The 22104-nt window shown below is 39.8% G+C and overlaps 8 protein-coding genes across 10 annotated transcripts; 3 read left to right on the forward strand and 5 right to left on the reverse strand.

The window, feature by feature from the left end:
- Nucleotides 1–2753: 2753 nt before the first annotated feature.
- On the reverse strand, nt 2754–3922 carry LOC146681810 (gamma-crystallin M2-like). The gene is made up of 3 exons (XM_085447977.1): nt 3905–3922; nt 3218–3460; nt 2754–3026 (listed from the first exon to the last, which is right to left on the reverse strand). The coding sequence occupies exons 1-3, from the start codon at nt 3920–3922 to the stop codon at nt 2754–2756; spliced, it is 534 nt and encodes a 177-aa protein (XP_085304103.1).
- A 1348-nt stretch (nt 3923–5270) lies between these two features.
- Nucleotides 5271–6090, reverse strand: LOC146681811 (gamma-crystallin S-1-like). Its single transcript, XM_085447975.1, has 3 exons — nt 6046–6090; nt 5646–5888; nt 5271–5543 (listed from the first exon to the last, which is right to left on the reverse strand). The coding sequence occupies exons 1-3, from the start codon at nt 6088–6090 to the stop codon at nt 5271–5273; spliced, it is 561 nt and encodes a 186-aa protein (XP_085304101.1).
- Nucleotides 6091–7496: 1406 nt separating this feature from the next.
- Nucleotides 7497–8664, reverse strand: LOC146681812 (gamma-crystallin M2-like). Its single transcript, XM_085447976.1, has 3 exons — nt 8656–8664; nt 8330–8572; nt 7497–7772 (listed from the first exon to the last, which is right to left on the reverse strand). Exons 1-3 carry the CDS (start codon nt 8662–8664, stop codon nt 7497–7499), a joined length of 528 nt encoding a protein of 175 aa, XP_085304102.1.
- A 1610-nt stretch (nt 8665–10274) lies between these two features.
- On the reverse strand, nt 10275–11550 carry LOC146681813 (gamma-crystallin M3-like). The gene is made up of 3 exons (XM_085448061.1): nt 11536–11550; nt 11154–11402; nt 10275–10550 (listed from the first exon to the last, which is right to left on the reverse strand). Exons 1-3 carry the CDS (start codon nt 11548–11550, stop codon nt 10275–10277), a joined length of 540 nt encoding a protein of 179 aa, XP_085304187.1.
- Nucleotides 11551–12006: 456 nt separating this feature from the next.
- LOC146681814 (gamma-crystallin M3-like) lies at nt 12007–12871 on the forward strand. Its single transcript, XM_085447729.1, has 3 exons — nt 12007–12015; nt 12192–12440; nt 12593–12871. Exons 1-3 carry the CDS (start codon nt 12007–12009, stop codon nt 12869–12871), a joined length of 537 nt encoding a protein of 178 aa, XP_085303855.1.
- A 2672-nt stretch (nt 12872–15543) lies between these two features.
- On the forward strand, nt 15544–16954 carry LOC146681815 (gamma-crystallin M2-like). Its single transcript, XM_085447730.1, has 3 exons — nt 15544–15555; nt 15762–16004; nt 16682–16954. The coding sequence occupies exons 1-3, from the start codon at nt 15544–15546 to the stop codon at nt 16952–16954; spliced, it is 528 nt and encodes a 175-aa protein (XP_085303856.1).
- A 1729-nt stretch (nt 16955–18683) lies between these two features.
- Nucleotides 18684–19532, forward strand: LOC146681816 (gamma-crystallin M2-like). 2 transcript variants are annotated; one of them, XM_085448058.1, is made up of 3 exons: nt 18684–18758; nt 18944–19186; nt 19263–19532. In XM_085448058.1, the coding sequence occupies exons 1-3, from the start codon at nt 18750–18752 to the stop codon at nt 19530–19532; spliced, it is 522 nt and encodes a 173-aa protein (XP_085304184.1). In that variant the 5' UTR covers nt 18684–18749. The 2 variants fall into 2 exon arrangements, with proteins under 2 accessions (XP_085304184.1, XP_085304186.1); XM_085448060.1 differs by having other exon boundaries at nt 18750–18758; nt 18944–19196; nt 19270–19532.
- A 331-nt stretch (nt 19533–19863) lies between these two features.
- Nucleotides 19864–21110, reverse strand: LOC146681817 (gamma-crystallin M2-like). Of its 2 annotated transcripts, XM_085448057.1 has the most exons (3): nt 21053–21107; nt 20688–20930; nt 19864–20178 (listed from the first exon to the last, which is right to left on the reverse strand). In XM_085448057.1, the coding sequence occupies exons 1-3, from the start codon at nt 21059–21061 to the stop codon at nt 19903–19905; spliced, it is 528 nt and encodes a 175-aa protein (XP_085304183.1). In that variant the 5' UTR covers nt 21062–21107; the 3' UTR covers nt 19864–19902. The 2 variants fall into 2 exon arrangements, with proteins under 2 accessions (XP_085304183.1, XP_085304182.1); XM_085448056.1 differs by having other exon boundaries at nt 20688–21110.
- Between the last annotated feature and the right edge of the window lie 994 nt (nt 21111–22104).

Raw genomic sequence — 22104 nt, forward strand, 5'->3', positions numbered from 1 at the left:
TCACAAAATTTCAAGAACCACCAAACAGCTAAGACAGTAAATGAGAGCAGGAACACGGATTCTGCACAAAGACTTAAACACACAGCACGACCCGCGGATCAGAATCATTTAGATGTCGCCTTTCTCAGGGACACGGTCGGGGCTGAAAGCCGACAGCTCACTGATTCTGATCTGTCGGCGGGTCCGCGCTTTGTGTTCACGCCCTTTATGCGCTGATTCTAAAGCTGTTAGTTTGATCTCTTTCCAAACAATATTGACCGAACCAGCAGCAAAAGAAGATTCACATAAACATTGTCATGAATTCACTCTGACTTTAGGTATTTTAGTACCATGGGAGCATTTACTGGATATTGTTTTATAGTGACATTATACAGGAAAACTCTGTCATTCAACAAGGTTGAAATACCACAGAGATCACTCCCTCAGCTACATTAGTTTCTTAATCTTTTAGACGCCTGTTGAAGGCCAAATGGTTTGTTTCAGATTTCACTAATGAAAGAACTCTTCGTTTTGTGCCTTGAAAATATGTCGCTGAGATAATCACAATTGTAGCTGAACTGATAAACTACACAAAGGATGCTTCTTCACCCAAGGGCAGGAAGACGCTGCCTTATCTTGGTCTGTACTGGTTTAAACTGATAAATCTGCTGTCTCATGAATTTTACCCTCTATATAAACTGTTGTACTTGTGAATAAAGTTGAGTCACTTTGGGAAGACAATCTAAAGCAGTCTCTGTTTTCTTGTTCTCCCAAGCTGCTCCCGAGCTCGTACTAACACGCTGAATGGCATGCTTGAATATTACTTGAGAATATATTTGACTGTGTTACAGACTAAGGTACATTCTCTGCTGATAGACGTCCACGCCTCGGAGGAAGCCGATCCACGGAGTAGGCCTAGGAAACCGTTTCCTTCACACACCGTTACTGTTTTGCTTCCACCCATGCACAGCTCTCTCTCTCTGTCTCTCTGTCTCTCTCTCTCGCCCTCTCTCTCTCTCTGTCTCTCTCTCTCTCGCCCTCTCTCTCTCTCTGTCTCTCTCTCTCTCTGTCTCTCTCTCGCCCTCTCTCTCTCTCTCTGTGTACTTCAAGAACAGTTTCCCTTTCTTCATTATTCGCTTGCTTGTTACGCACAAGTCTACTGTTGCTTACAGCGCTGTCGGCCGCTGTTTTTTTCCCTTTTACATTCTTCCGAAAAGAAAACCTCATTTCTGCTGTTCAATACTGAACAAATTTAAACTTTTTAAAATTATTCAAAATGCAAAACGCTTAACCGTGTCTCTAATAAAACCGCTGTAACTTCAGAGGTAATGTTCATATGTTGATTAATGGTTTTCTTTCGTTTTTGATGTACTGCAGAATATTTTTATAAAATCCCAGGCCAGGAAAACCACCTTCATGTTTTTCTGTGTTTTATCTTCAGCTACTTTGACACAAAGGCATCTGCTGTGATGCTTACACCTTTGATAAAGTCTTGCGTGTGTCAGCTTCCTTTTTATTGATACAAAAATATGTAAATGTACTGATCTGAATTATAATATTTCTGACTGTCAAAATTTCCCAGATTTAAATCGAATCGAATCGAATTAAATCGAATCGTGGATCGAATCGATTCGGGACCTTGTGAATCGGAATTGAATCGATTCTAGAAATCAGTGACGATACCCAGCCCTAATTATTAGTGTCTTGGTGGCTGTTTCTTGTCCTGTCTGTGTCTTTAAGTCTCTGCAGGTCCCTGATTGGATAAGCTGACGGCTGCCGATTGGTCCCCTGATCATGTGGTTGCTTTCAAAATCCCTCACCAGCAGTTGTCCCGGGGCAGCCACTGACAGCAGCAGCAGACCTGACCCTGGCTTCCAAAACCTGTGACATTTGTTTGAGATTCTCGTGACTTACCGAGCTTTGTATATAGTGTGTACATTAGTTTTCACTTGTAAATAGCACATTGTAAATAGCACTGAAACAGAAGGGGTGAGCTGCTTTATTATTTTTCCTTGTACTGTTTTTTGATAGCACCTCCTCACCTGACTTAGCTTGTTTTGTTTGTTATTTTGGCCTTTGTTCACCCCGAAGCTTCATTTTCAGTGTAGACAAATAAACCACCGTTCACTAAGAAATTGGTTTTTCTGTGTATGGTTTTGGGGCCCGGGGCGGGGTCACTTCCTTTTTTAACTCTTATGTTACGTTCCTGTACCCCTAGACGGGCGTAACAGAGCCATTAATGCAAACCATTACCAGTGTTGGATTAAAGCACTGTATCAAATGTAAAGGCACTACTTTGAGCCCAGCATTGTTCCTGCATCATATCCGCAGTACTGTGTATCAGCGAACCATAGCTGTCTGACATGGTGACAGTTTTTTGCTGTTGTTGTCTGGGCACCTGCTGGGCAGTGGATATTGTTGCTCTGCTGTATTATTTCTGCCACCTCTGGCACAAATAAACAATAGCTGGCTGCTGGCATACCACTAGCCCCTGTTGGTGAACCCTCCTGAATTACCAGCAGGCTTTTTTCAGCAGTTTTATTTCTAGGCTTTACCACGAGCCGCCAGCTGTTGGCACGCTAATTAAAAAAACTCCCGCCGGGCACCGCAAAGTGGAACTTATCCTGTTTTATTTTGTTTTGTTTTTTTGGGTTGGTTTAAAACAACAAGAAATAAAATCACAGCAGTTCATTGTTTGTCTATGCCTGTGGGTTTATTTGCTCATTTGAATAAGCGACGGGAGGAAAGCAAGAAAAGGCAAGTGAGCTTTTGATCTAGAAGTCCACGACGCGTCTAATGGAGCCTACAGATGGATTAAGAGCTCCCCACTCCGAGTGTCGTCTGTATTCGCCCTTTTCCAGCAGGTACTGGCGCCCCCTGTAGCTCGGATGCTCATAGAAGACCCAGGTGCCGTCCTGGATGTGGGCCGAGTGGATGTCGCGGTAGCGCCAGCGGTCCTGCAGGTTGGGCATGTCTTCGCTAAACTCTATCATCTGGCCACTGAAGTCTGGACGTTCGTAAATGCGGATCCTGTGCCTGGTGGATGGCTTAAAGATTTAAAAATAAGAACATGTTAATAATTGATAGGAATTCCTTTAACTTTAAGCAGCTAAGACCACATTTGTTCATCCTGTAAGGAGGAGAACATTTCTCACAGCGTTGCATTGCTCTCAAAAAAAATTACAGTGAAGAAAGTATACATAGTATTCTAGTTCTGTGGTTGCTTCCTGAGACTTACATATCTAATGAAGCGACAGGAGCGAATGGTGTCATTGAAGCCATTCCAGCTCTGATAGTTGGGGTACTCCCCTTTAGAGAGGACGTACTGGTAGCCCATATACTGGGGTCTCTCATAGATGACCCAGGCTCCACTCTCCACCCGAACAGAGTTACAGCGGCTGAAGTGGGAACTCAGCTCGGGACAGTCACTGCTGCATTCGAAGTAACGACCCTGGAAGTTCTTGTCCTCGTAAAAAAAGATCTGCAAGCAAGAGTGTGAATTAAAAGCTGTGCAAGTAAAGCAAACCCCAAAACTCTCCATATCTCTATGGACAACACCGCTGATATAACTCTTTTGACAGAGAATTTGAATTATACGTTAGAGATAGTTATAGATAAGTTTGTTGTACTAACGCAGGGCAAATGTTGGACTTTCACTTTTTTGTGCTGCTCCCTAGTGGCTAAAAATGAAATAATTCAGCTTTAAGGTTTTTGTCAGGGTTACCATCTATTTATTTGTGCAGGAACATTCATGCACTTCAGGTTATATTAGGTTATATCTGACAAAAGCCCCGCCCGCTCGTCACACTAACAAACTAACATTTGACAGGACATCAGCTCAACGCCATTTAGCAAGAAGCAATTCACCCACAGCTTAGCGTGAGGTCATTACGGCATTATCATGTCGCACAGTTGTGGCGCTTACCTTCCCTGTGCGCTCCATAATCGCCTCGTGTTCCTCCTCACCCAATCAGATTAAAGCCACTAATACACACTGCATTGCCGGCAGTCCACTTTTAAATAAAGGCTGATGAACTGCATTGCCAGGGGAATCATTGTCATTCAAATGAGCTCTCCATTAACATCGGCACATTAGCTGATTCTGCAATTGTTTTAGCACATGGCCTTTATATGTGTTGATGCTGAATGCTGTTTAACTCTAGAAAAATAGAAATATTGTTGCTGAAAAATCACTTCTTCATTCATGTCACCTCCCATATCCTCCAAAGAACCAGCCTAATCATTTATGTCCTCTGTAATGGACATTGATTTTTGGTACTAAATACAGGACATCCTGGGCTTTCCATTGATATTCATGTGTTTGGGTGGTTTCTTTTAGCTCCAAAGTTCAGTGGGAAGATTCTTTTTTCCTCGGTTCTCAGGAGGATATAAGATAAGATAAGAAGATAAGAAGAACTTTATTTATCCCGAGGGAAATTCTTTTGTCATACATATGCTCAATGCAGCCAGAGAGACAGAGGAGCAGAGGAATAAGATATACAATATGTACAATAGAATACAAGTATACAGTAATATACAGTAGGATATAGCTGCTATTATCTTAATATTTATGGAAACATTGTTTCAGCATGTATTATTGTGTTTTGTATTTCATGTTACATTACATTACATCACATATACTCTTTTTCTATTTTTCTGTTTTTGTTTTGTTTGCCCAGTCAACTGTAACTTATCCTCTTGTTTATTATTATAGCTGTTCTTATTGTCACATGCACAGCCTTCCCACCTGAACACTATTCACTACTAGAGTTAGATATAAAATATTTATAAATATAAACCATTGACCATTACATCATCTTATAAATATTAAATAATAAAATTTTGTGTGTATTCTCCTGTTTTTCTTAATAAATATACTCATTTATATAATTAATAAAAAGCTTAGATATAAAAAAAACCCTAATATATTTCTTTTGTGTAATGCAAGTGCATGCATAACGTGCACGTGAGTTTATATACTGGTGCAAATTTTAACCTAAAGTTCTTGTAGTTATTTTACTATGATTTAAAATGACTTTCACTATTTAAACATTGCATTTGTCCAGTTTAAATCAATATTTATTATTTATATATTAAGTTTTAAAGTCTAAAAAAAGCTTTAATTTGATTTTTTTAAAATGTTGTGATTAAATGTAACACAATATGGATAATGAGTGAAAAGGATCATGGGTAATAAATGACAACCAATGTTTAATTTTCTATCATGACTTTATTTTAAGCATGTTTAGTTATTTTCCTTGTTTTTATTTTTTTCAAAGATTTGTCAGTGGCTACTGCTCTTTAACCCGGCGGATGGATCCAACGCTGGGCTGCATGCCCCCCCACTCAGCGTACCTCCTGTATTTGCCCCTCTCAAGCAGGTACTGGCACCCCCTGTAGTTTGGGTGCTCAAAGAAGATCCAGGCTCCTTCGAACACCTTGCAAGAGTGGACATTGTTGCTTTTCCAGTTCTCGGGGAAGGCAGGCAAGTTGTCTGCCATCTCCATCGACTGACCTTCAAAGTTTGGCTTTTCCCAAACTTTCAGCTTCCATGAATTCCCCACCTGGAAGGAACAAATGAAAGAATGGGAATGTCTGCATTGTTGGTTTCTGTATTATATTGTGAATTGATTATACACCATTCACACACATATATAGTCACCTACATTTCGAATAATTCGACAGGACCTGATGGAATCGTTGATACCTAGCCAATACTGGTAGTCTGGATACTCTCCTGGGCTTAGCACGTACTGGTAGCCCATGTAATTTGGTCTTTCATAGACTACCCAGAATCCTCCCTCCACTCTGATGGAGTTGCAGCGGGGGAAGTAGGTGTGCAGGTCACTGCAATCATTGTCACACTCGTGGGACTGACCCTGGAAGTTTTTGTCCTCGTAAAAGATGATCTGAGAAAACAAGTTTTGATGAAACGTTGCACTCACTGAACTCTAGGAAGTGGCTGTTATGGTAAAACAAACACATTTTGTACTCATTCATCTCAAAATACGGTATAAGCATGAATCATATTGCCACAAACATGTGCCTGTCTTAAACATACAGTACCTTCTCCATTGTCGATATCAACAGGTTTGGTGTGATATAAAACATTAAAGCAGCCACCTCCTATATTCACTTTATACAGAACAAGGACAATAAAACTAAGCACATGGCTTGCTTTCTGTGAACTGGATTATTCAATCACTGATTCAAATATTTATCCAGGCTTATCACATTGTTCTGAAGCAGTGAATCCTGTTTCCCTAAACAATGCAAATGCACAGTGCAAAGCATCCCAAAGCCACTGGATGCAGCAGAGCGTGCTGACAAAAACAAGGGCACTGCAGGACAGTTGGTTTGATATGAAACGTTTTGAGCTGAGTCAGTGACACAGCAGGAAGGCACCAGAGACTCTGCTGGAGATATTTATACACATTTTATAACTAATCCATATTATAACAAGTAAGCAGTAATTTGATCGATCATTTACCCCTAGCGTTCCTTTCCATGGTAAATAAGCTGATTCCATGCACTGTTCATGATGCAGGGAAAAACTCCCATTTGAAACAATGCATGAGGACACAAGTGATGGTCTTCAGCACGACACTGTGGTGAAGGTTAGGTAATGTTTAGGAAACAAGCAGGATTGCATTTAAAAGGAACCAACACAAACAAAAGGTGATCTCCTGTTCCCACCCTGTTATTAATCAGAACCTTAACTCCACACTTAGTCATTTCCACACAAACAAATGTCATTTTGATAAACTTCCTTTCCTTTATTGAATCATCAAGGCAGATTTTTCTTTTAAATGTAACAAGCAGATTGCCACAGCTTATATGAACATTCATGCTCCCCAGAGGGTGAACTCCCACACGATGATCTTCACCTTTAAATCTGCCACCACAAGATCGCTGTTGTTACTGAAGAACGATCCAGATTCTTAAAATAACAATAACAATGTTTTAAGTATTGCCCTTCTAGTAATGATACAATTCATCATTTAAAGGTATCCAACATTAAATCATCAGTACTGAATTACCTTCAGCAGTGAAACTACTGGTTTCTTTGTACTTTGTCATAGTTGCTCGGTTCTCCTGCTTCTTTCCCACCTGAGAGAGATATGATTTCCTGCTTAAACTAAGATCAGGATGCTCAGCCCGTTAATACAAGTGCAGAGTTTTCTTTTATAATATATGTATTTATATACATACACGTACATGACATATATATATGGCATGGCATGGAGTTGTAGTGTTGTATTTACACCAGAGGTCTAACAAAGGAGGAGTCTATTGCAGATTCCTGAACTTTGTGAAACTGCCACACAAAAAGTCTTCACATCTTTAAAATAACGTGATTTAATAGTTCTACTTGGTTTTTATTAATGTATTCATTCTTCCAAATCGAGCTTGAGGCACATTTGATGAAATCCACAAGGACAAAGTCAGTTTGCTTGAGTCATTTATAAGTCATTTATTGATTGTCATGTGCATCACTTTTTCATTATGACTGTTAATCAAAACTCTGTGATCCTGCGGAAAGAGCCGACGCCAGGTGAAGATGCCCCCCAGTCGCCGTGCTGCCGGTACTCGCCCCGCTCCAGGAGGTACTGGTGCCCACGGTAGTTGGGGAGGTCGTAGAATACCCAGGCACCATCTGTCACCACACAGGAGTAGGCCTCGCGCATCTTGTAGGTATCATAAACCGATGGGCAGTCATCAGAGCACTCCACCATCTGCCCACCAAAGTCCGGCCTCTCGTACAGCCTCAGCTTCCACGCACTACCGTAGACCTGCAAACACAAGCAAAGCACAGTGTACTCGGTGCAGATTTACACTGCCAACTTTGGAGCAGCGTTTTCATTTTATGGCTAGTGTTATGAAAAATCCTGGAAATTCCTCCCAAAGATAAAAAATACATGTGCAGGGTTTCACTCTAGGCTATCAGCTCACATGGGCTTACATTTTTATTATGTAATCTCTTCAAAAGCTGGTCTTTGGCTGCTATTGCACTGTCAATTAGACTGGTTTAAAGCACAGACTGATTAAATCAAAACAATGAGCTTAAAGAGGCTAAAATGTTCCATCAAACAGAAAGAAATTACATTTCTTACATACATTAATCTTTTTTTTTTCTTTAAGAAAAAGCTAAAAGTTGCTGCCAGTTGTGCTTCCTATTGTCTACTTGTTTAGTCTGCTGGCTTAACAGTGAGCACCCAGCCTGGACTGGTGCCCTTGTACAATGCTGTCCTGCAGGGACTGCACAAACACATTTCCAGAAGCAGTCTATGTGAAACCTCTGTTGGATTTTGTGGTTGAAGGAACTTGGGAAAAAAAGGGGGGAACTTACATTTTTGACAGTACGGCAGGATTTGACATTGTCGTTGAAGGCCATCCACTGCTGGTTGTCGGCGTACTCCCCTGGGCTGAGGACGTACTGGAAACCCTTGTAGTTGGGTTTCTCATAGATGACCCACACGCCGCTCTCCACTCGGATGGAGCTGCAGCGGTTGAAGTATGTGTGCAGGTCAGCGCAGTCGCTGCTGCAGTTGTAGCAGCGACCCTGGAATTTCTTCTCCTCAAAAAATGTGATCTGTGGAAAACGTACACTTTTAATAAACCCAAGAGGAGGAAGAGTCTTTAAACGCACACTGATCGCAACAGGTCTTAGCTTACCTTCCCCATTTGGATGCACTGTAGACCTCATTCTTTGCTGCAGCCCCATCAAAGTATTTAACGATAAACAAAATGTGCAGAGTGTGGCAAGTCTTTGATACCCAAATGAGGTAGATTTACATATCAGCAAAATAGCTTGGAGCTGTTTGATTTGCCTTTGTTCTGGCCTGATGATGGCTCTGTATCAAACACATGCTGGAACAGTGAAGGCAGAGGATCAGTGTTAGACTGTGAGGGACAGAAATCATTTAACACTGTTTAATAGTAACTCCCTTTAAAACAAAAAACAAAAAAGTGAAGGTATTATTGAAAATTGAGGTATTACTGCAAAAAACCTATGTGAACATGTAACTAAAATGGCATTTTTAGGCTTTTATTTTCTATTTCTGATCCTACATGAAACAAAAACCCCGCCTCATGTAGTATTTACTGGTTTAAATATATGCAGATAGACTCAAAATGTCTTTTGGACTACTGTTGCAAATATAAAATGCATACATTAAGACCTGTTCTGTGCAATTTAGAGTGTTTACATTATGTGAAACTGTAGAATATTACATCTTTCTGTCTAGTTTCATTAAACAGGATAGACCTTTTATTTAGTGATGATTTGGTTAAGTCCATTAGGAACCTTCAGACTATATATGTAACAGCTTTAAAGTAATTAAACATCAATACATGCAAGAAATTGATCAACTATACTATACTATAATGTACAATCTACTCAATAAATATTTAAGATGGACACAGGGGGGGACTCTGCACTCCACAAGTGGCCTTAGCCAATTTGGCCATGTCACCTCCAAAATACACAATATGAGCACTTGTGCCTCATATTGTTTCTACTTTCTATTTACTCCAAGTGCTTCAGTTTTAAGGCACACACTTAATGGATCACACGGGCATAAAAGAGGGTGACAACCTTTTCAAACAACTGATGTCCTTCATCTTTCTTTTCCTAAACCGTCTAAAAATAAAGAGGTGAATCCTTAAAAGTCCACCGAATGAGTCCTTTTGATTTTATCTCCTTGGATTGTTTTTTCTTTTTCTTCTTCTTGGGTTCTCAGTCTTGGTATAAGCTTGGGGGGAAGTTTTGTTCGTTCTTGTTTGGCATTCAGCATGGTTTGCTCATTACAAACCCACTACACTTTCACATCTTTTGATTGTTTCAACACGGTTCTCTGTTCATATCGTCTTTTAATTTATACACAGCACTTTGTGACTTTAATGTCTGTGAATAGTGCTATATAAATAAACTTCACTTACTTATGCTTTACAGTTTACCTTCTTCCTAAAGTCTTTGAGTTTTAGATACAAATAGAAGTCTTATGAGCTTCTAGTTCTGAAATTTACTGATAAAATAAAACCGAACTCTCTCAGTATTCAGAATTCCTTATTATTTCTGTTTGGGATGTATTTCCTAATAGTAAATCCTCTCTCAAATACAGAACTTTGAAGCATCTGTAAATGCAGTTAATCTTCGAAACTTTCTAACATATTACTTACAACTGAATTTTGACTTATCAGTATTTACATTAGAAAAACCAGGGGTGTGTCTGGATGGGATTTCAGCTTGCTTTATTATTATTCACAGTACATTTGGAGTGTGTCATTTTGAGTTAACAGGAGTCCATAATGCGCCTGATGGAGCTGAACTTTGTGATGTTGCTCCCCATCTCTCTGAGGTTCCTGTACTCTCCTGGCCTGAGGTACAGCATCCTGCCTCTGAAGCCGGGCTGCTCGAACATCAGCCAGTGACCGTCCATCACGTTGCAGGACTGACAGTCAGACATGTGAAAACGATCCATTATGTTGTCGCAGTCGTCGCTCAGCTCGTACATCTGGCCTCCGAAGTTCTCCCTCTCGTAGATCCTCATTCGGAAGGGGCCTCGGTGCTGTGGATGAAGAAGCAGAATGACTGTGGCCTGTAAGTCTATAAAACTTATCTTTAGCTGAGAATGTAAATCTAAAACTACATCTTGGACAACATAAAGTAGCAATATTATTAAAAAAATTAAATATAAAATTAGCATAAATAGAATTTTTAAAACTATATTTTAATGTTTCCCTCCATTCATCTTCTTCCACGTTTATGAAAACTTTTGCTGCTTCATTTTATATCGCCATATCCATGGGATCTGGAGGTTTTGTTCTCTTTCATTTAGGACAGGTGATTACACCAGAGGATGGTTAAAGAAGGCTGGGAGATATGGATGACTTCTAGTGAGCGAATCCTAAATTTAAAATATTATACATGCAGAAAGATAGGACTGAACAGCTAGGCTCAATTTTTATTTCAATATATTTCACAATTAATTACAATTTTTCTCCTGCATGCAGGAGGGCAGCCTTTGTGCTCAGACAAATGTTGACCAGATGGCTGTTTCTTTTTAGCTTTTATTGTCACTGGCCTTCTACATCTACATATTTAAAAGGTCTCTGTCTTGTCCATTCTGTTGTGGCTGGGCCCCGAATGCAGCTCAATGTCATCCACCTACCGTGGGGATTATGCGACTGGATCTTATGCAGTCGCTCATGCTCATTCCCATCAGGCGCTGGTTGTCTGGGTATTCTCCTCTCCTCACCAGCATCTGATGGCCCATGAAGTTGGACTTCTCATAGACCATGAAGAGGCCACTCTCCACCCTGCAGGAGTTACACCTGCTAAGGTAGGACGTCAGCTCTGAGCAGTCACTGCTGGTTTCATAGGAGCGACCCTGGAAGTTCCGGTCTTCATAGAAAATGATCTGCAAAAGAGAAAAACAAGTGAAGTATATATAAATAAGCAACCTGTAAACAGCTATTTTGCATATTTGTTATTATGAACTTGTGAAGTTTAACTTTAAAACTTCCTACTGTTATTGGCTAAGTTTCACTTACCCTCCCCATGGTCATGGTTATCTCAGATACATCTCATCAACATCGACCCTTTTCCCTTTTTATACATTGCACAGCTTGTGCTGAAACCTTTGAGTCATCACTCTATATTGTGGCACAGCAGCACTATAGCGTGGCAGACTGCATGTCCGATTCTGCAAATAGGTATTGTGATAGAAATTTGGGATTTATGCTCCCTTCCAGCAACTTCTACTATTGCATTCATCTCTCTTCTGTAAAAATCTATGTAGTATGAACATCAGATCTGTAGATGAGACTGAATGTTGTGGTAACAATAACAGTATTAAACAAACTCTATTGAGGTATACTGTGAAATGTGAATGCTGTGCCACGTGAACCTCATGATGAGTCAGGATTGTTTCACACAAAGGTGAGGAAGGTGGTCTCGGGCTCATACTGTATATAAAAGTGGCACGGGTTGGCATCAGTTGGAAAAAAAACCAAACCGTCACCATGGGCAGGGTAATACTTCTCATTTGCTTGTATAGTGCTAAAGAAAAATCTGACAATACTGAACAATTAAGACTTGTGGAAACATCGCAAGAGGGTTAGAAATGCAAAGCAAGTCCATCCAAATATTAAATCACTACTCTGTGGCGCTGTCAGCTTACCACCTCTTTCCTGTTTATTTTTTGCAGATCATTTTTTATGAGGAGAGGAACTTCCAGGGTCGCTCCTATGAGTGCAGCAGTGACTGCTCCGACATCCACATGCACCTGAACCGCTGCAACTCCTGCAGAGTGGACAGTGGGTGCTTTGTGGTGTACGACCACCCCAACTTCATGGGTAATCAGGTCTTCTTGAGGAGAGGAGAGTACTCTGATTTCCAGCGCATGGGAGGCATGACGATGATGGATACCATTCGCTCCTGTCGCATGATCCCCATGGTAAGACATTTTGGTGGTTGTAGATGGTCTGTACCATTTCATGTGGGGATTGCACAGACACTCCAAAGTCCAAAGAGGTAGCTGCTAGGTCAGCTGGACCTGGGACAGACTGCATTTCTCATGATTCGTGTCTTTTTCCCCCGCTCCATTAGCACAGGGGACAGTTCAGGATGAGGATCTATGAAAGAGAGAACTTTGGAGGCCAGATGCACGAGCTGATGGATGACTGCGAGTCCCTCCAGGAACAATTTTATATGTCTGACTGCCAGTCCTGCAACGTGCTGGACGGCCACTGGCTGATGTTCGAACAGCCCAATTTCAGAGGGCGCATGATATACGTGAGGCCAGGAGAGTACAGGAACCTCAGAGACATGGGAGTGAGCAACATAATGAAAATCAGCTCCATCAGACGCATCATGGAAATGTGCTGATTGTCTGTCCGTTCACAAGAAACTCTGGGAGAAAAATAAAAAAAATGAAATATTTTTGAAGTATCTCTTTCGCTTCATGTGTGGAGTCAAAGATGCAAACGTCATGCTTTATATCCTTTAAGATAAACTTCTAAGTTTATCATAACCTTACAGCCTTAATCAGGAATATTTCCCATGGCATTTGTGCACATTCAACAAAATACTAAATGCCATCACAACTTTCACACCAGCTGTGTTAGAGCAGGGGTGTCGAACTCCAGGCCTCGAGGGCCGGTGTCCTGCAGGTTTTAGATCTCACCCTGGGTCAACACACCTGAATCAAATGATTAGTTCATTACCAGGTCTCTGGAGAACTTCAGGACATGTTGAGGAGGTAATTTAGTCATTTAAATCAGCTGTGATGGATCACATCTAAAACCTGCAGGACACCGGCCCTCGAGACCTGGAGTTCAACACCCCTGAGTTAGAGGTTGGATCCCTCGATTCAGCATCATCACTTAAACAGTTTCTACTTAAATACTTATGTAGCAAAGCGCCGCTGTTGCTCTGTTGTTATCTCAGTTATAGATAATTGACATGGACACAAAGATAACATACAAAAATGACCATGATGGTCTAATGTAAACGCCATTTGTAATACAGCACATCACAGCATCACCGAGCTACTTTAATGCTCCGTATTGGCTATAATCAACATATCAATCAAAATATTATTACAGCTATGAGAAAAATAAACATTCCACAGGACTCTATACAATCATTTTAAAAATGAAGTACACCCCATGATTCAGCGGCAATAACTTGAAGTAATTAATGTATGACTTTATCAGTCTCTGGCATCATTGTGGAGGAATTGTGGCCCACTCTTCTTTTTAGTGTTGCTTTAGTTCCTTTGTTTATGCATTTGGTTACGCATCGTTCTCTCAGTGTCACACCACAACATTTTCATCAGGTTAAGGTCTGAACTTTGGGTCTTGCAACACCTGCATTCTTTTCTTTTTCAGTCATTCCTTTGTACATTTAGGGGTGTGCTTCAGATCGCTGGTCCTCGTGTACTAATATGTTAAATCCTGTGCAAAAAAGAGTTTCCATGTAAAATTACTGTCAGATTTAGGACACATATGCACTGGTGACTATGAGTTTACCTGGAGATGAAGTGAAGAGAGTGGTGACTATGATGTAGGAGGGAAGGGAGAGAAACCTAAAATATTAGTGTCCAATGGTCCAATGGTTCAGAGGTCCAATGAGTAATACAGAAATGGGAAATCTTTCCAAAGTGTTTCCATAGGAGTGATGATCATTTATGAATAAATAGAAAACATTGGGTTTGGGTTGAAATAGCAGGGATGGTGATGATTGTTTCCCTGAGACAGTCAACGTGGCTCAAGTGAAAACATACAACAATGAAAAAATGAAAAACCTTTGGATTCAAAGTTAACATGAATAAAGACAAAATAATTTACAAGAAAAATAAGAAGAAAGGAGGAGGAGGGAGAGCACGTGAGCATGTGAGCTGTCAGTTGCAGAGACAAAAAAAAAAAAAATCAGATTTGCCAACATCAGTCAGATAAAGCTAAGAAATACAAGGGTAAGAGATGCATCCAGTAATGATAGACGCTATTTTTAATAAAGATAAAATTAGATAAAGAATACCAGATATTTAAATTAAAAAGGTTCAGTCCTGATAAATCACTGATGATTTACACTCACACCTGTGCATATGCACTGTTAATACATGAAGGCTAATGAACTTTGACAGTTTTAGCTGTCAGACACATGAGCTCACCTTTGACTGAAATGCTTTCAATTCAGTGACTGCAAGTTGGCCAGTTCCTGTAGCTGCAAAACACCCAAATCTTGACTGTTGGTTTGAGATGTTTGTGCTGATATACTATGTTTGGTTTTTGTCACATGTGTGCATTATGGCTTAAACATTTCCACTTTGGGAGATGCTTAAGCCATACTTGTTCAGCGTTTGTCTAATTGAACTTTACATTTGACATGCTAACCGAAGCCTGTAGAGTCTGAGATGTAGCTGCTTGGCTTTTTGCAGTTTCTCTGAGCATTGCACGGTCTGACCTGGGGGTGAATTTGGGTCCACTCCTGGGAAACGGTGGCATTGTGTTAACACACACCTGAATGCTCCAGACCAGCGACCTATCAAAATCTCTGCTTTTGCATAAGTGCTCACACTTTCAGTGAACAGTCACCCTGGATTGAATAGGCAGTTAAAAGAGTGGATGGATTCTATTGTTTCAGTCTTGCCATAAAACTAAATGCAAAGTCTGTCCTGTTTATGGTGTGGAAAAAAAAGAAATTAAAAAATGCAGCGTCAAGTGAGTTGAGAACTGCACCATTTCGTCTTTCAAATATTATACATTTATCCGAAAATCAAAGCTTTTTTTCATCTTTAAACACTATTATTCAATGCTCTACAAATATAAATGTGTCCTATAATGAAAAAGATGTTTGCTTTGCCGCCATTAAATCTGCACAAGTTAAATCTCAGTAATTGCAGTGTTCACAGTTTGATGTGTAGTACAGTAGAGACTTCCATACTGATGAGCTGACTCAGTCATTCCGTACAATTGAGGCAGATTCTTTGGATGTCACATGATGCATAAAAGGCAGCGCGCCAGTGAGAAAAACAACAGAAATCAAATCGTGCGACCATGAGTGGAAAGGTAATGCAGGGTACAGATCCCTGCAGCAGCTGGCGTAGGACATTGAACTCTATATATACTGTGTCAAACTCAATAGTATTTTTATTCTGTAACTTCTGCCGTGCAGCACTGTCTGATATGACTTACTCTTACGATAATCTCAGACACTCTGAACACTTTCTCTGGAAATAGTCTCACACAAACACAATTTGTGTCTTTTTCTCTAGATCATCTTCTTCGAGGAGAGTAACTTCCAAGGCCGCTCTTTTGAGTGCGTCAGCGACTGCTCTGAGATTGCCTCTCACTTGAGCCAATGCAACTCCTGCAGGGTGGAGAGCGGGACATTCATAGTCTATAACCAGCCCGACTTCATGGGCCAGCAGTACCTCCTGACCAGGGGAGAATATCCCGAATGCACGAATACCTTTGGCTTCAACGACTGCATTCAGTCCTGCCGCATTGTCCCTGCGGTAAATATAATATAATCATTTGTAAAGACGAGGACAGTCAGCAATGTAAAGGATCAGTTTGTTGAATTCATGTGTAACCCATTAGATGAGAAGCTCAACTTCGTTGTCTGAAGCAGAGGATATCTGTTCTATATATGTCCAGCATATAGCTTCTATCACGCATTTTTATCTCTTTTTTTATCTCTCTTTCCAGAAACATAATTTATGTTTCTATAAAGCAATTTGCCACAAATGTGAATGTAGCCTACCACAGTCCTTAAAACCATAGAAAAAGTGCATAAAGTAACCAAACAGTCTAAACTTGAGCTAAAAAATTGATCGTTTTTGTTACACTTATTAGTCATGAATGAACATTTTGTATCAAAGCTGTTTTATGTATAGATCTTATATATCTAGCCTATAAGATCTGCTACCTGTTAGCATGCTACCTAGCAAGAGCTTAAGGACTTACATTTTTCAAAAGACAACTTTCCAGAACTACTATTAAGATTCCCACGTGACACAGCAGCACACACATTCTTCAACAAAAGTTAGCATATAGCTTATTCCCATTTCCTTTCCAGGCCTAAAGCAATTTTTCGGTACCTCTGCATTAGCATTAGCTGGGTACATTTGTTTTCAACTGCAAAACTATGATTTCATTCCTTTAAAATATATACTTTTTATAACTTTTACAGCACAAGGGACTTTTTAATATGAGGATCTATGAAAGACCAAACTTTGAAGGCCAGATGCACGAACTGACAGATGACTGCAACTCCATCCAGGATAACTATCACATGTCGAGCATGCAGTCCTGCAAGGTGATGGAGGGCTACTGGTTGATGTTTGAACAACCAAATTATGAGGGCCGGATGTTTTTTCTGAAGCCAGGAGAGTACAGGGACTTCAAAGGAGTCGGCAGTAATGACATGAAATTCAATTCCCTCAGACGCATCACAGAATCTTAACTGTCCCATGACTTTTATTTGGCTAAAAGGTTTTGCAGATGGTTTGTTGTATTAATATTAACAAATTGTCAAAGGCAAAAAGAGAAAGCTTTGTTTTATCCTGAAACTGTGATTTGTGCATTGTTTGAATGTAGTTTCAGCTGTAATGTATAATTTACTTTTATTGTGTGGTGCACATAATAAATAGACTGGACACAGATCTGGGTAAGTTGTTTTTCAACTCAGTCCTCAATCAAAATAAATAGCTGATTTACCCAATCATATATGTATATTCACAGTTCACATATTGATGGTTCTAAATCTTTAAACCCACTTAAATAAATACATTATAATTTTCTATATTTTTTTTATTTAACACAACTTTGCTAAAAACAAGGGCAAACCAGTTTTATATTTTGAATAATCAGTAACTAACACATTTTGGCAATCTTTTTTGATATTTCCGGTAGAACAATTGCTCTCATTTGCATAATATACAACTTTACATACAATACTTACATTCCCTACTTTATTAACCATCTATCATCTATTTTTCAGTTTTCACTATACTGGATAACTGTATTAGGATTACATGAATGGTTCTTCTTAATGTCCTTAAGTTTTTGTTTGATAGAAGGGAAAGTATTTTATAAGGGTTGAATTCTGATAGATCCATTGTTCACTGACTAAGTTACACCAGTAATATTAGTATAGTAAAACAAACTGCCTGAACAAGCTAACCCCTGTATGAAAAAGATCAAGTGTTGCACTTCTGGCAAATATGGGTTTTTACTGCAATAAAACTTTACAGAAATATGTTTTATAGACTTTACAACTTTGCAAGGTTCTGAGATATGAATAATTACAATGTCACAATAAGCCTCTTGCAGTTAAAATGCATGCTGTACACCATATATATATTTATAGATGACTATAATCATGATTAAGACTATAATCATGCTTTAAATTAGGCAATACTACTTTGACACGATGCTCCTAATCCACAGTATCGACACTGATTCATATGTAAATAAATTAGTAATGATTTAATTGTCATATGACAAGCAAAGAAATCAAATAATCCTAACAATACAGATTGAAATGTATTGATGCATTAATAATAGCACGTTATACTTGCTGTATCTCCATTGCATTAAATAATCACAGAGTGTATTAAACATCGTATCAGAAAAAGCTGATAAGAACCAAACAAAAGCACAACAGACAAGAGGTTATTTAAAACAACTTGTTTGCTGACATAAAAAAAGCGGTTGAATTGTTGGACCTATAAAAGGCTGCTGCCACTTTGCACAAGGGTGCAGCAGTGGCAGCTGAAAGCAGTACCATGTGAAAGATGTTCACTGCAGCTTTTATCACTTTTACAAATGCATCATCTTTGCTATTAGCATTAACATTAATACATTTAATTATACGCAATGTGTAAAATGTGTACCCTAACACACGTGAATGTAATTTGGTGATATGTCTATATACCATCTTTCACCATTCCAGTGTAAATACTGTATATGTTTAGGGATTTGTTGACAATAGTTGTTGGTATTTTTAGTTTAGTTGTGGATTTTATGTGTAGGCCATTAAACAAATGCAAGGGGCAGCTTCAGCTCAGAAAAAAAAACAGCTGATTTGCACTGCAGACCTCACCAAACAAAGCACAAGAAAAAAATATGTTCTGTGTGAAAAAGCTGACCAGCCCAGTCATTGTTCTCAATCACAATGACACAGGTCATCCATGGGTTATAAAGGCAGCCTGGAGCCCACGGCTGCTGCTACAGTGTGACAAAAGTTAGCCGACACAATGGGTAAGGTAAGGATACCTTTTTTAAAAAAAAAAAATCCTGTTCCTTTTGTGCTTCTGCATACCTGCATGGACTATTCATCGAAAACCAGTGATGCAGAACCACTTCACGTGTGGTATTTTTAGCAAAATGTCTTTAATTTAATCAAGCATGCATCCAATTTACCGAAAATCCCTGAATAAACTTCTTTCAGATCATTTTCTACGAGGACAGGAACTTCGATGGTCGCTCTTATGAGTGCAGCAGCGAGTGCGCTGACCTACATTCCCACTTTAGTCGCTGCAACTCCATCAGAGTGGACAGTGGTAACTGGATGGTCTATGAGAGACCCAACTACATGGGCTACCAGTACTTCCTGAGGAAGGGCGAATATCCAGACTACCAGCGCTGGATGGGATTCAACGACTGCGTGAGATCCTGCCGTATGATCCCTATGGTAAGTCTCAGTTGGGCATTTTTGTATTAAAGGTTTCACTGATCTACACTGATGATTGTAATCATCATTTCTGCAGCACCAAGGCACTCACAGACTGATGATCTACGAGCGCCCAGAACTTGGAGGACAGATGATGGAGCTGACAGATGACTGCCCCTCCCTGTATGAACGCTTCCATTTCAATGACATCTACTCCTGCAACGTAATGGATGGCTACTGGATCTTCTACGAGCATCCTCACTACAGGGGACGGCAGTACCTGATACATCCTGGTGAATACAGGAGGTTTCATGAGTGGGGAGGCATGAGTCCCAGGGTTGGATCCATAAGACGCATCATTATGTGAGAATGCCGATGTGAGATATTTCATGTGAAATATTTTAAAAAGTACTACCAATAAACCAAACAAAAGACCAGAGTGGTGTCAGCTGCTTTTTGTTTGTTTTTTTCCTGGTTGCTTAAACTTTTTAGAGTCGTCTGGAATATTTAAGGACTGATTGCTTCTCGTTACCTCTGAAGAAAGCGGCATGAAATGGTCTAAGTCAACACAAACATTTCTTGTCTAACAAACTATTGTTTTACAAGAAGTTTAAATGTTACAGCAAAAAAATGTTTAAACATCAAGGCTGTCTTCTTTTGGATAAAGACATAAACACAAGCAGTTTAAGCCCAGCATATTTATTGAGAAGAGACAAAGGAACAAGGTTCAGAAGGTTTTAATTAAAGTCGGTGATTCGCCTGAGAGAGCCGATCCTTGGACTCGCACCGCCCCAGTCACTGTATCTGCGGTATTCGCCAGGTCTCAGGTAGTAGGTCCTCCCCCTGTAGTTGGGCTGGTCGTACAGCAGCCAGTGGCCGTCTACCACATTGCACGAGTTAATGTCAGACATACGGAAGCGGTCCTGGACGTTGGGGCAATCGTCGCTCACCTCCTGCATTTGGCCGGCCATATCTGGACGCTCATACAACTTGATTTTGTAGGAGCCCCGGTGCTGCAGAACAATGTTTATTAGTCAGACACTATGGAAGAGTAAAACAGTCCATCTAAGACAATCTAATGGAAAAACATCCTTAACCAAAAAGTTCTTCTTCAGTTTATGTTTCTTTTGTGGAGCAGGGACGACCAGATGGTCCCAGCATCTGAGCCAACTGGATGTGGGGAACCAAATATGATGAAGGTTTTGGTCAAACATTAGCTGTCAAGGATTTATATTCTGAAATGTTCCCCAAAACTAAATTTATATCAATTTTATTCCAAGTTGTCTAATAATAATGACAGTTCCTTTACAAAGTTTGTGTTAGAGTTTCTACCTGTTGATCCAAGTCAGCCTTTATTTTACTTTAGCTTCTTCATTTTGTTACTTTGAGTTTTATTAATAATTTATTGAGCACATGTCTTCTTTCTTTGACCTTGCTTTGTACTCCAATAATTCAACAATTCAACATGCCCACTTCTAAATAATATTAACTCATTGCATCTTTAATACAATCTTATGCTTACCATGGGAATCATGCGACAGGAGCGAATGCAGTCATTGATTCCGATCATGCGCTGGTTGTCGGAGTACTCCCCCCTGCGCAGGAAGTACTGGTGGCCAAGATAGTGAGGTCTGTCATAAACCATGAAACAGCCGCTCTCCACCCGGATGGAGTTGCAGCGGTTGAAATAGGGGTGCAGGTCAGCACAGTCGCTCATGCACTCATGGTGCCGACCCTGGAAATTTCTGTCCTCGTAGAATATGATCTGCAAATGTATTTCACAGCATTCGCAAATTTTTAGCTCCTTTTTCATTCAAGCTCCTAGCTCAAGGTTAATGTTTTGCTTTGGTTTTTAATTCTGTATTTTCAGTAACATAATAAACTTACCTTTCCCATTGTTATTTTAGTGGGGGCCCGACTGATGCTCAATAGATGCCCTCTGTGCTGCTGTCCTTTTATATAAAGTAGCTGTGTGATGGCACAGCATAAAGTATTGTCATCCAAATAGGTTTTATAAAACAAATCTGGTTATGTATAGCGACGCACAGTGTGATGATGAGTTATTGTTGTCCACTTTTCACACGTTCATCACTATTGATCAAAACACCATAGTTTGCTAGTGCCCCACGGGTCAGTGATCACATTATGTGCAAAACAACTGCGTCCTTCTCATTCAAATAGATTCCTAACTGTACAAATGCCAGGGTCGGAGCAAGTATTTTTCCTGAATTTTGTCATTCAGGGATCCTGGACGGCTTTGAGGGGCTGAAGGCTACAGTTTTTTGTTTGTACCTCAGGCTGTTTTGGATAATCAATAATTTCTACAACGAAAAATGATTAAATCTTGTCATAAACTTGTTTAAGGGATAATTAAATCTACCTTTACCGTTTTTTAATTGATTTTTTTTTTATCTAGCCATAATCACAGAACTGCTGTGGCCCTGAGTGTAATGTAACAAATGTTAGAGCTAAATAGCAAATATAGATACACTAAAGCCTCTACTGAAATTGTGAACATCAGTATTTGTGTTTGTATTGACATCAGCATTGCTACAGTGCCCAAGTATAGTGTTTAGCTTGGACATTATGTCATCTTTGCATATATTTCAATCATTTATGGAAACAGGCTACACTGTTGTTGAATTAATTATTCAATTTTTAGGTTTGCTGATGTTTACTGTGGGTTTTTGAATGGAGGCTTCGCAAAGTAAGCGCTGCCGTGTACACCCCCATTTAGGGCCTATGATAACGCATGCCTGTACGTGATGATAACAGAAACACTAAATCCAAATCCTAGCATTTTTATGGTATGGGTCCCACTCTGTTTCCATGAAATGGTTCGTGTTGGGGCAGCTTTAGAAAGAAAACTTCAGTAAAGCAGAAATTTACATTACTGCCTGTATTTTCTATTGACATTTGACATTTTTTTCATGTAAACC

Source organism: Copadichromis virginalis, linkage group LG23 (assembly GCF_057382275.1).
Source record: "Copadichromis virginalis isolate Kocher_CV1m ecotype Utaka linkage group LG23, C_Virginalis_male_GT1.1, whole genome shotgun sequence".
NCBI classification, from domain to species: Eukaryota; Metazoa; Chordata; class Actinopteri; order Cichliformes; family Cichlidae; genus Copadichromis; species Copadichromis virginalis.

What these genes read in the sequence shown, in the direction of transcription:
- LOC146681810 (XM_085447977.1), bottom strand. An exon ending in CCTGTCGCTTCATTAGATAT is followed by an intron (nt 3,027 to 3,217) that starts GTAAGTCTCAGG and finishes TAAATCTTTAAG; the next exon opens with CCATCCACCAGGCACAGGAT.
- LOC146681811 (XM_085447975.1), bottom strand. Translation starts at nt 6,090, where the DNA reads ATGTTTTATATCACACCAAACCTGTTGATATCGACAATGGAGAAG. An exon ending in TGATATCGACAATGGAGAAG is followed by an intron (nt 5,889 to 6,045) that starts GTACTGTATGTT and finishes TTGTTTTCTCAG; the next exon opens with ATCATCTTTTACGAGGACAA. An exon ending in CCTGTCGAATTATTCGAAAT is followed by an intron (nt 5,544 to 5,645) that starts GTAGGTGACTAT and finishes TGTTCCTTCCAG; the next exon opens with GTGGGGAATTCATGGAAGCT.
- LOC146681812 (XM_085447976.1), bottom strand. An exon ending in CCTGCCGTACTGTCAAAAAT is followed by an intron (nt 7,773 to 8,329) that starts GTAAGTTCCCCC and finishes TTGTGTTTGCAG; the next exon opens with GTCTACGGTAGTGCGTGGAA.
- LOC146681813 (XM_085448061.1), bottom strand. An exon ending in CCAGTCGCATAATCCCCACG is followed by an intron (nt 10,551 to 11,153) that starts GTAGGTGGATGA and finishes CTTCATCCACAG; the next exon opens with CACCGAGGCCCCTTCCGAAT.
- LOC146681814 (XM_085447729.1), top strand. An exon ending in CCTGTCGCATGATCCCCATG is followed by an intron (nt 12,441 to 12,592) that starts GTAAGACATTTT and finishes CCGCTCCATTAG; the next exon opens with CACAGGGGACAGTTCAGGAT.
- LOC146681815 (XM_085447730.1), top strand. An exon ending in CCTGCCGCATTGTCCCTGCG is followed by an intron (nt 16,005 to 16,681) that starts GTAAATATAATA and finishes TAACTTTTACAG; the next exon opens with CACAAGGGACTTTTTAATAT.
- LOC146681816 (XM_085448060.1), top strand. An exon ending in GATCCCTATGGTAAGTCTCA is followed by an intron (nt 19,197 to 19,269) that starts GTTGGGCATTTT and finishes TGCAGCACCAAG; the next exon opens with GCACTCACAGACTGATGATC.
- LOC146681817 (XM_085448056.1), bottom strand. Translation starts at nt 20,978, where the DNA reads ATGAAAAAGGAGCTAAAAATTTGCGAATGCTGTGAAATACATTTGCAG. An exon ending in CCTGTCGCATGATTCCCATG is followed by an intron (nt 20,179 to 20,687) that starts GTAAGCATAAGA and finishes ATTGTTCTGCAG; the next exon opens with CACCGGGGCTCCTACAAAAT.